The 12,251-nt window shown below is 40.7% G+C and overlaps 1 protein-coding gene across 5 annotated transcripts in view; it reads left to right on the plus strand.

Moving 5' to 3' along the window:
* The window catches only part of LOC118322175 (microtubule-associated protein 4), a 107,641-nt gene that overhangs the window by 28,868 nt on the left and 66,522 nt on the right, over positions 1 to 12,251 (plus strand). For all 5 annotated transcript variants that reach the window (XM_035653784.1, XM_035653774.1, XM_035653802.1 and 2 more), the window contains exon 3: positions 988 to 1,044. In XM_035653784.1, coding sequence (XP_035509677.1) covers positions 988 to 1,044 — 57 coding nt within the window. The remainder of the gene's footprint in view (positions 1 to 987; positions 1,045 to 12,251) is intronic.

The following is a 12,251-nucleotide window of genomic DNA, read 5'->3' on the forward strand; positions in this document are numbered from 1 at the left end:
CTCAAGGATACTTCGTGGCAGGAGGAGCCGGGGATCGAACCAACACCCTTCTGATTGGGGGACGACCCGCTCTGCCTCTGAGCCACAGCCGGCCCTTGGACTAAAACATGGACTAAAGTACAGTAACTGAACCCCTTAGACCTGCATAGCATTCAAGCTCTAGGATTGGCCTGGCGATCATGCTCGCAAGGAAACCTGCAGTAAGGTTATAATATATATGTTGTATAAAAAGTGACAAGTGTGGATAAGAGGATTCATTATTTTTATTTTTTTTTAAACGATCTTAAAATTTCTTTCACTTGTGTAAGCATGGGCGCCTGGTTAATCCTAGTGCTTGAATGCTTAACGGGGTGTGTCTTGCTATGAAAAGCAGTTAGATCCATAATAACACTGCATGGTAGCTCACTGCTATCGTTGGGTGGATAGTGAGTGTATGGGTGAATTATTTTGGATAAAAGCAGTCCATTTACCAAAATAAATGTTGTGTATGGGTGTATGGGTGTATTGCTGTGCATGTATATGCATGTGTATATGTGTCAGAGCTTTGGTGTAAAGCTGTTGATACACAATATGCTTTGTGTGTTACATACTTGTTTACCCGTGTGTCTGCTGTGCACATCAGATAAATACAGTGTAGTGACTCATCGGTCAGATGTCACACAGATTCAGCTCCTCTAACATCCCACACTGACACCAGCCAATATGTGCTGCCCTCTGCCTGCCCCAGCCTGACCAGAATGGGCCTGTGTGCTATTAACAGGCGGATGACACTTGTGCCCAGTGCTCAGCGACTATAGTGAGGTTCCCTTTAAAAAGCCTCAAACTTCAGGGTCAATAGTTTCCATTTAATTCCAGGATCAGTGTGTCATATTTCCGCTGTACGAACCAATACGATGCAGTTTGATTTTCTATCTCGTCAAGCCATTAGCAATTTAGCACTTAGACAGATAGTAATGTGTTTGCTTGTTTTTGTGCGTGTGTGTGTAGACGCGGGTACTGCGTTGGAGAATGGAGAGCAGGATGCTCATGGGGTGCAAAAGCCTGGTAAGATATATCCCACAATTCCCTCTGCCGTCGGTCAGTCTGCTAAGGCCGCTTGGTCATCCTTATCCACCAATCATGGCCTGTTAGTCTTTTCTCGTCTTTCGACCTTATTTACTTCCTTCTTGATCTTCACATCAGTTGATTCAGTGTGTGTGTGTAATGTAGTATATAAGTGGCCTTTCAGAGCAGGATGTGAGCTGCTCTCACCGCTCTCCAGCATCCTTTTAATGTCCTCTTAAGTACAAGGCTGCTGTGTGCGTGTTTGATAGTTTATTGGATTAAAAGCAAGTGGCAGAAAAAGGAAAGTATATAATATAATAAAATACATAACAATGAAGCTTAAAAAATAAATTCAATTAAATGAATACATAATAAAAAGTCAAGGTAAAAATTGAAATTAAGCCACAAACAACCAAAACAGATAAATCACCAAGAAATACCAATCATTTTTACATCTTAGGCGAGAAATAGGCAACGCAGTAACAGAATCTTGCTTCACATTTGATCAAAACTGCCTAGTTTGACAGTTTGATCATCATGCTGTATGCAAGAACACTTGAAATTAGAGATTGAGACCATAAACTTATAATACATCAAGTGAGAAGAAAGGTAATTTTGTCATTACAGTCAATACAATCAGACTTCTTTTTGCAACCCCTGCTGGCTATGAGAAAGAATGGAATTCACTTTTCAGACGCGGAAGCTCTGTCCACATGTATACTTTTTTACAATGACGAGTTATGTCTAACTACCTTATGTGCTTTGGGGTAGTTATATCCTCAACAATGCATTATATTGTATAAATGTATATGTTTTAAACACTGAAATGGACTGTCATGAAGTAGACTGCTTATTTTCCATTCTTATTCACCTTCTATTAGTGAGGGAGGTGGGATCTTGTTGTATAGCCTGTCTGTGTTTATCAGAAATCAATCTAAAGATTTATGAATAAAATTGTCACCCTTTGCGACTTAGCATAGCTGCCTTCCCACAGCTCTGCACAAAAGACAAAAGAGTTAATCAGTAAAGACTTAATTTTCAATCAGTTGAGAAACACAAATTAGTTAATATCGATGCACGAAAATTAATCTTAATTGACGACAGGAGACTGTCAAATTGTCGGCCTGGTAACATCAATCGCGCTCCTTTTAATAAATGTAATAATTAAACACGGCCATTGAGGCTCATTTGCACAAGTCCCTTGTATTCAGCAGTCCTTTTGTTTCGTACATTGTTATAGTGTCATCTCATTTTGGAGATAATTAGCTGCAGAGAGGAGATGCAGCTCTGGAGAGGAATATTTTTCGTGTCTAATGAACAAACCCTCCGTCTTCCCCTCTGGCTGTCTGCCTACACTGAAACAGGTCGAGAGATGAGCTGTTTCCAGTGTGTGTTTATGTGTGGTACATTTTGGAAACCAGCTCATGAGTTTTTGTTTTCCCAGTTGTCTGGTCTCTGGTCATACTTGCTCCCCACACACTCCTGTTCCTCGGTTCACTTTTTCTTGATGTCATGCAGTTGTTCCATTTTAAACTGCAGAGCTGCTGTGCATGTCATTAGCAAGTGAAAGGATTTTGCATGGGGGTATAAATTAGTATGTGAGGCCTCCTCCGCTGCTCCACTCCTCCACAACATGTAATTCCCATAGCTGCACATACAGTACAGCGTGTACAAAAAACCTAGAGTAACCGACCTTCAAAACTTTCGAGCACACAGACTCAGGGCAGAAGTAGTGGCAGTCTGATCAGGTTTGTGGTTTTTCTGTGTTTGGTTAACCCACATTTGAGTGGTGCTTAGCTCAACCACCTTTTTGGAGATTTAAAGTTCATCCAGACTAGTCATAGACTAGTCAGCCAATTGATCGGGCCGATTGTTTAGCTTATTTTGAGATAATCTGCATCGGCCTATCAGACACATCTTAAGGTAGCCTTGTCGGTGTGGCTGTTGTGGATCGATGTTAGTGCTCTCCCTTGTGAGTTTAAGTCATCCATACATTCATACTTTGGAGCTCGACCATAGACTGTATACACTAATAAATAGTGGACGAAGCCATAGCATTATGGCCGTTGCAATCTTGTTTTTCTTGGAGCCAGAAGTAACCATACTTGGACGAGAAGGTGGAGCTGGTGAAGATACACATTGTTACACCTCTACCCTGACTGGATCTGACTGACAACCCAAGCATAAGCCGGGGTAGCGTCAATGATGCTGTACGGAGAAGGACTTGAAACTTTAGATTAGCACTCATTAGGAAACTCTTTACTCATAAATCAAGTGAGAAGCAGAGTCATTTTTTCACAAGGTTTAATAAAATCGGGCATCTTTTGCAACCAGTGGAATCGCTCCCCACCCGAGGGCCTTTTATGGAAGTGCAGTCCTAAATTGTTGACTGAGTTTAGTGAGCGCTTGGTTAAAATTAGAGAAAAGGCAGCATTGACTTTTAATTAAAAACAACTATTGTCTGCTAAGGAATTAAACTGGCACTGGCTGAAGCTGTGTGCCGGCGGATACAAGTGCACTGTGGGACGGATAAAGCTGTCGAACCTGCCCACAGCCATATTGTGTGTGGTCCATTGGGATGACAGCAAGCCTTGGTGGGATGGATGCTGGTGACAGTGGGAGGAGTGATCAGCATGTAAATCTGGCATCTGTGTTGGCATGTTCACCGCTTGGCTGTTTGGCTGTTTGCATGGCATGATGGATAGCTTGTGTTACCGTGGTTACAGAGCTGTACGTGTGCATGTGTGTATTCCTACCGTTGGAAGGATGCTCAGTTTAAGTTTTGGTTAAACTATATCTCCAATCAGAGTACAGTTCGGGGCACGATATCATTTTCTTCAGTGGGCCTACTTTAGTAGATAGAGCATCTGGGCTTGTCGAGGTGCTTTGGATCCATTCATCACTGTTATTCCAGCTGACCCCAGGGAGAGGACGCAGGCGGTATAAGTAGTAACTGGGTCAGAGAATTGAGAGCGTAAGCTGAATCCTGACATAGCAAATGCAGATGTGTGTATGTATGAGTGTACTGTGTTTGTGTGTTGAGATGCCGCATGTCATATCCAATGCATGGCGCTTCTGCATGGGACGTAAAGTATATGATATAGAATGTCTCCCCAAATATTTGACCAATATAAGACGATGAGCAGTGTCCAAATCTGACATGTAGCCTTTAGAGCAAGATCAGTCTGGTGATTCTCATGTTGGTCAAGTATTTGACATTTGTTAGATGAGTTGCAGTTGATTTTGTGACAGCTTTACTAACCTGCCTTCTTCCTTTTTTCCCCCTTATCTCTCCCTCTTATTCTACTTTTTTCTTCTTGGCCCTTTGCTTAAATCCATTTTTAATATATATTATGCTCTTATTTCTCTTAATTTCTCTTTCTGTTATGCCACATTCTTTCCTCTATTTCTGAATGAACCATTTTTCGTTGATGCGCTTATTTTTCTTCTTCTACCCTTTCTTCCCTTCCTCTTGATTGCTGCATCACCATTTTTCTCACTCTCCTTCCCTTTCTCCCCGTTATTTCTCTTTCTCTTCTCCTCTCCCAATCCCCACGCTTCAGAGGACTAGAACCCGCCTCCATCGCCATGCCGACCGTCAATCAGCTGTGCTTCCGCTTCTGTGCACCTCTTCCCTCTCTCCCTGTGCGACACACACACACACACACACACAGACACACACACACACAGCATCTACTCTGTCCATGGCTCCTTTGATCCAGTTTGAAGGGGAGAGTCTTAGGTTGTGGACAAGATACCACATTTACTTTCACTCATGACAGAACTCACAGACACACACACACACACACACACGCACACAGACATACACAGTATATGTGCACATGCACACACAGCCATGCTGTCCTGACTTCAGCACACGTCGTTCCTCCACATAATGCGTCTGCACACTGTGATTCTCTCCGCTGGGCAAACTGGGTGTCTCTGACACACAACTGTTTTTGGACATACACACGGTCCCATTTGAAATTCAATTTGTATTTTGTTTTGTTGTTTTTTGTCTGCAGTCGGAGTTACCACTACTATTTATTTCCACTGTGTCCAATGAAATGTTCTCTCCTTGTCTGTTTCTCTTTGATCACTTGTTATTTGCAAATTTGTCCAATATTGCCAAAAAAAAATACAAAGTCACTTCAACCTAACGTATTGAAAGCCCACTGTGGCATAAACAAGAAATCTAAATGAAAAAAACATGCACATCTGTAGCTGCTCTAGTTTCTCTCTCTATGTCTGTCTGAAGCAGATAGTAAGTTCAGAAGTTCACACACACTCACAGGCAGAGACACCATCCAGCAGCCAGCCCTCGTCCTCCTGTCTGAAAGATTTCAAAGTTCCCAACGCTGCGAGCCGGATCCGTCAACACCCAGCAACCAGCACACGTGCACACACACAAACATACCCAGCAAAGGACTATTTGTATTTTTGTCAATGTTTTTTTTTATCAAATACTTTGAACACTTTTGATGGTCACTTCTCTTCAGAACCTGGACTCTGTATCCGCTTTGCACTCTTTTCAATCTTCCTTTAACCAAATAGCTAGAGAAGTAAAGCCTAAAGCCAGACCTTCAGTGGACAATCATTTATGTAAGAAACGTCCCAGTAGTCTTTGAGCTGCCTTTTATTTCAATTAACTGTAATATGTAGTTCGTTCTCAACTGATCTGATCATTTTGAATAACTGATAATCTCAGTTACTTCCTTCTGTGTTTGCTTACTAATAACATTATATGTTGGTTGTGTCTGTTGCTGTATATTGTCATTGTGCAGGCAATGAATTCAGTCAGTCAATCAGAGTTCACTAAAAACTAACGTATTAGGGCCCAGTTAGCCACAAGCAACTCCAGCCTATAAAGAATATGTGTTGGTTTGTATGTATATGCAAAGATATGAACATATTGGTATTCTGGAATCCATTTTTGTTTTCCCGACACAGATTTTTTGCTTTCAGTTGTGAACAGTTTTCATTGGAACTACTTTCTACTAGGGGTGCACGATAATTATCAGGACAGATAAATGATCGTCTGATAATGATAAATCTCTAAATTATCAGGATAATTAAATTACAACTGATAAATTATCTGATATTAATAATAATTTACTTTGAATTCTTATGCAAAATGATTGATTGGATTTCATAAAATATAAAGCCTAAGTATGTTTATGTTTTTTAATGAACTTATAAAAATAAATGAACATTTGCAGTCAGGTTAGATCAGAGCTATGGAATATTGAAGCATCCATCTTTGAGCCTTTCTTACCCTCAGTTGTGTAAAAACTACAAGTTATAAATTTCTTTTTAAAATGCAAAAATGTGAAATTATAGGATATCATATCGGCTGAAAAACAAGTTCCATATCATGCATCCCTACTTCCTACCAAAGAAATAGTCCCTGTGTTTTGGGGGTGGGGGTCTTTTTCATTCTTGAGTACCATGAACACAATTCGATTGACCTCCATTCTGTTAGGGCAGTGGCAGTGGCAGATCGTTGACATGTTGAGACCAGGGACGAATTGTTTTTGTTATTTGGTTGAACTAACCCTTTAAGAAAACACTGTGTGTGAGGCGTAATAATCCTGTGCCATGCCGAAAAGGCTGTTTTATTTTTTATAATCTTAACAAGTCATTGGCCTAACAGAATGAAATTTCACAGTGTGAAAAGTGTGATTTGTACATGAACACACTTCCATCTGTCTGTGCATGTAAGCAGGCAGAGCACCACTCATTATAACACGTATGAGGCTCCTCTCATAGAGACTATTTCAGGGGTTAGAGGTCAAGGTCAGCTGCTGACACAACAACAGCTGAGCGGATGTTTCACCCTCCCGTCTGATGTATTGTATATTATTTGGGGATTTGGACTATTTTACTTTTTAGATGCGTAGAAACATCATATATGTTCCACAAAATTTAGATCCAGCCTCTTTTATGTGTTTGTTCCCGAAAGGTATCTTATCTCAGTGTCCTTTTTATAGATGTGCCTCTCTCTGTTTGCCTGCACCTTGTGCTAATAAACCAATATATAACACACACTTACCTGGTTTTTGGGTTTCTCTTTCTTCTTCTAACCAACCTGAACTAAACCTCTTATCTAATGTCTAACTGCTGCTTTTGTTCCTTCTCTTAGTTGCTTTCTATTTCTGTCGCTCGCAGCCTTTTATATTACGTGAAGTATTATTTCCCTTTTTCAGATATTCATATATCTTAGCAGCTTTTTGAGAGAACAAGACGCTTAGTCATCCTGGCTGTAACCTTTGGAGGCAGTGGGTTTCTACAGTGTAAAGCTTAGAGATTAGTGCGCGCCGCAGGGAAATGATTTCCTATTGCTACTGAGAGATGTGCCTCTGCGGTTACAAAACAGATTTCTTTGTTACTCTTTCCTTTTTTGGAAAGAGAAAGAGAAAAACCATGCTGTGGCTTAAAAATACACATAGAAAAGGAAATAAAGGGAATTCTTCCTTTTTTAAAGAGATTTGCCAGCTATCAGTATTTTATAGCCTCTCTTCCAAAATCAATGACGAACTGAAGTCAGGTTCCAAACATGAAAGGAGATGTACTACAGCAAGCACAGAGTAGATAGAGGTAGTATGACAGAAGCTCATCTACCTTTTCTCTACCTAAACAACAGGTATTGCATTGTTGGCTACTGACACCAAGGTGCTGATAGCATCTAATGAAAGTACTCTTAGCTTCAGCCCTATTAAAGTTCCCTTTAACACTTTTATAGCCTTGTTGTGTCCACCCCCAGCAGGGTGAACGAAAGGCTGTATTGCTCATCCTTTACCATCCACTATACTGTAACCTCTGGAGATCAACCTGACCTGTGCGAGCCTCTCTGTCAGGATGGGTGTGTTTGCGTGTGAGAGTGTATATGGGGCAGCCTGTCCTACTTAGACTCAGAGAGTTGTGGTGTGGGTGATGTAGGGAGAAAAAGAGAGGGAGATGAATTGAACAAGTCCTTTGTGTAAGCAGATGTGCTTTTCAGCGTAGGGATCGTCCCGTACTTTTTCCGAGTGTACACCAGAAACACACACTTGCATGCACGAACATCCCAACCCCCAAAGAGCCTCATCCCGAACAGCTGTTCCCCTGCATTACCTTTAAAGAGGGTGAGTGAAGGACAGTTCAAAAGATATCAGGATTTAAGAAAGAGTTGGAGACTTGAGGAGTGGTTGTACATAATGCATGGATAGACCCTCAGAACATTATGTGCATCTGCCCACACACAGTGTGGACCATGAGCTCCTGTCATGCTTGCAGCATGCTTTATTCATTATTGATCGACTGTATAAGGCGTTACATCATAGGCTCAGTAGGAGAAAATGTTTAACAGCCTGCAGTTGGTCCACCACTTTGGTCCAGACTGAAATATTCAACAAGTGATTGGATTTTCATTCACTGTCCCCAGACGATGAATCCCAATGACTGTGGTGATCCCTTATCTTTTAATCAAATGCCACCAGCAGGTCAGAGGTTTCACACATCCAGCTAAATATCTTACTTAATTTATTTGTAACAATTGGGACAGTTTCTCACATCCTCATAAGATGTGGTGCCGATAGATGTATGTCTTGAGTACGAATGATAGATGTCAGTTCATACATTAGAACAACGGCAACGTTTTAGTATTTAACTACTGAATGAACCACTCTAGCCACCATTAGGTCGACATTTTTGGTTGAGAGTGAAATAACAATAAATCATTTTGATACTGGTTGCCAAACAGCTTTACTTTGACTCCACCCTCTGAACAATTTTTACGTTAGCTCCAGGACAGTTTCTGAGGATCAAAAACAAACTCAGCAACCTTCATTTTAATTCAGTTTTTTATTACAACCTCACAGAGTGTAGTGTGGCTCTGTAGAGCCACTGCTGCAGAAACCTGTTTTCTTTGGTTTTTGGTTTTGTGATTTTCAGTATCTTGTATTAACATATTTTTTTCATTTTCTTTATGTAAGCATGTTTGAATACTGACCAAGAAACTGAAACTAATGAAAACTTGTTGAAAAAACAACCAGTTTGTATCAAACCCGCTTAACCTTCTTTTCAAGTCAGCTCCCTTTATTTGATTGAAAACCGTAACTCCTAGCTTTCAGCTGAGCACGTCACCATCTTTGTATAATTTGATAAACTGGCGCTGTCATCCTGTTTCACTTGAAGAAGTGATTTGGTAGAAATGCTGGATAAATCTCCTTTAAATATTCATGATGCAACTTTAATCCCCGAACTGGGAGAAAAACCTAATTCCTCCCTCACTGATGTCTTCTGTGCAGACATAAAGCTTTTCATCTGTGTGAGCTTCTCTCACACATGGAGGTGTGTGTTTGACTGTGAATGTGTATGTCTTTGTGTATCCCCATGTACTGTATGTGTGTGTATTAGACTGAGTAAATGCCTCTTTACTCTTATGTCAGAATATAGTGTGTGAATATTAAGGCCTTTGAGCTTTAAATGGGAAAATGCTCTGGATGGGAGACATCAGCATGGGCAACTGGTGATTCTTGCACTCTCTGCTGCACTTTGAAATGTGCACTTGTTCACTTCTTCTGTTGAGTTGACAGGTACCGACTGCACAATCCCTGCTGGTGGGAGTTCAATGCAGCCCCCTGTAGTAGGAATTGTGATCCGTGACAGTGAGGAGTACTGGAAAGCGTGACAGCTGGAAATGCAAATATGAGCAAACAAAATTCTGAGGATAGTCAGAAAATCCTGCATGTTAGCTCAACTCCTTAATCCTGCCAATAAAAACTAACAAACACTGACGGGAAGAAGGTCGAAAGAAAGTTACGGTGGGATTAAAATAGCCACAGAGGGATTGCCTCTGTGTTATTTTCCTCTTTCCAGACAGACATGGGGTTGTTTTCAGGCTAGGACAAGGAGGTGTGGAAGATAGAATGACATAGGCTTGATTCAAAAGAAAGGAAGCAAGGATGGAGGGAGAACAAGGGTTTCGTGGGCAGCTGTGTGTATGTTTGTTAAAGATACCTGCAGGTCCTATCAACCACCTGCCTTTCGCAGAAACATGAACACACAAAACACACACGAGAGACATTGTCACATCCGATGCACCTTTCTTCTCTACTGCCTGTCAAAGCACATCACTCTCTCACACACTGAATTTGTACCATCACTGCATCAGCCTCTTGACTTCTCATCCTTCGCAGCCTGGCCTCCTTCTCTGCTTTAAACAGCACCAAAACCATCTGTGGTCTAAGTTAAAGGACACGTCTGCAATTATGGTGGAAAAGCTACAACCAGGGACGCTGGAAGTCAGTCAGAGCTGGGGGTGCTGATGACATTCATGGTTTTTGCATTATTTTGAATGGCCAGGATAATTTATAGCATGTTTAATAGTTACTAACAACATTCATTTTCGAACTTTTTAGTGGCTAAAGCTGAAGGCATAACCTATTTCCTGCCATAAATATCAGTGAACACGTGTAAATCCCAGTAGAAAAGGAGAAAGTCATTATAAGTTAATTTTATGTACTAATGGTTTTCATACCAGATTTATACCAGCCCCTACTTCCAGCAAGTCCAAAAAGTCTTATTTATGTATACTTTCATTATTTTTTGGGTAAAAAATTCTGATACCAACATTAGTACCACCAAAGTGATTTCAATACAAATAGAGTACTTAAACTGTTACTTAATTAAATACCTGGTGTCAAAGAAGCCATTGGCCTTACGAACAAGGTGCACCTGTCCTCCCTGAAGTTCTCTCCATGCTTGATGAGGCGCTTTCATGTCAATAGGGCTGAAATCATTGCTAGAGTAACTCGATTACAAAACAATCAAAAAATCTAATTATTTGCGTCAAGCTTTGTTTAATCCATATAACTATATAGAGCCATACAGTGCGCTGTGTTTTGCATGGACTATTGTTACTGTTGCAAAGCGGGCATTGGAAAGGAGATAAGATAGCCAGGCCAGAGATCAAACTAGCCTAGCACAATAGCACGTGTCTCACTGTGAAGCCATTTGACCAATCAAATCAAATCCACTATGATAAACTTATCTTTTATTGTGATGTCATGTCTCTTTCAAATGCTTTAAGAACATCAAAGAGAAAAAAGTTAACTCAATGTATATTTATAGCCGGCAACCACCCAGAGAGGTTCTCCCTGTGGTGTTGCATCTACAAAGTGAGATTATTAGTGATGGTGACAACCCCAGACAACTGACACCAAATGTTGGTTCATGTGGTGCATGTCTGGCCTGCTAATCAAAGTCAGTGAGTGACATATCTGTCCCACCAGCATCATTTTAAATTTTAAACTCTAAAGTTTGTTTATAGGACTTATACGTCGATTTATAACAACCTGTAATGCTTTTAATCTCAAATATGCTTGTCACCATTTTCTTTTGCTGATTTTCATGGGTGTATGGGAAGAACGCCACAGTAGAGATTTGGGTGGCCAATCAGAGTTCTCCTTGTGGATATATCTGCTTTGTATTTCTCAATGATAGCACCACTGACCACCTTTAAAGAGGATGAGTGAAGGACAGTTCAAAAGATATCAGGATTTAAGAAAGGAGTTGGAACTGTGAGGAGTGTTGCGGTCATAATGCATGGATAAGACCCTCATGAACATTATGTGCATCTGCCAACCAGTGGTGAGCCATGGCTCCTGATCTGATCAGAATCCTCTTCGAGAGAATCCTTTGTATACCTGTTGATGCAGATTTTGACTTTGTTTGAGATGTTGGTTATATCATCGCAATGTGCACCTATGTCCATGTGATCATATATTTATAGTATATATAATTACTATAGTAATATATATATATAGTACTATGTATATGTATAGGTAGTATCAGTATCCTTGGAGCTCAGTGCTTGAGGTGTGTCGGAAGATTGAGGAATGCAGATTACAAGGGGAAAACCCTCCAACACTGTGGCCAGGCTACTACCATATGGTTGTTTGCTTAGGAAGGCGTGCGCTCTCTCTTTATCTCTGCGAGAGACATTTTTGTTTGTTGTTGTTGTTTTTTCTCTCTTTCTTCTGTCTTTATTTTTTTTGTTGCCCACTTTGTTTCGACCTGCGACTGGGTGCCTCTCGCTGTTCCCTCTTCATCCACAATTTTCATTTTCTCGTATCTAGAAGAACATAAGACATTCTGGAAGTTGAGAGTGATGACTAAAAATAAATATGATTCTAAGAGCCTCGGGTAGTGTTGAGCCTCTCGCT

Source organism: Morone saxatilis, unplaced genomic scaffold, assembly GCF_004916995.1.
Source record: "Morone saxatilis isolate NCDOM2014 unplaced genomic scaffold, NCSU_SB_2.0 Contig0, whole genome shotgun sequence".
NCBI classification, from domain to species: Eukaryota; Metazoa; Chordata; class Actinopteri; family Moronidae; genus Morone; species Morone saxatilis.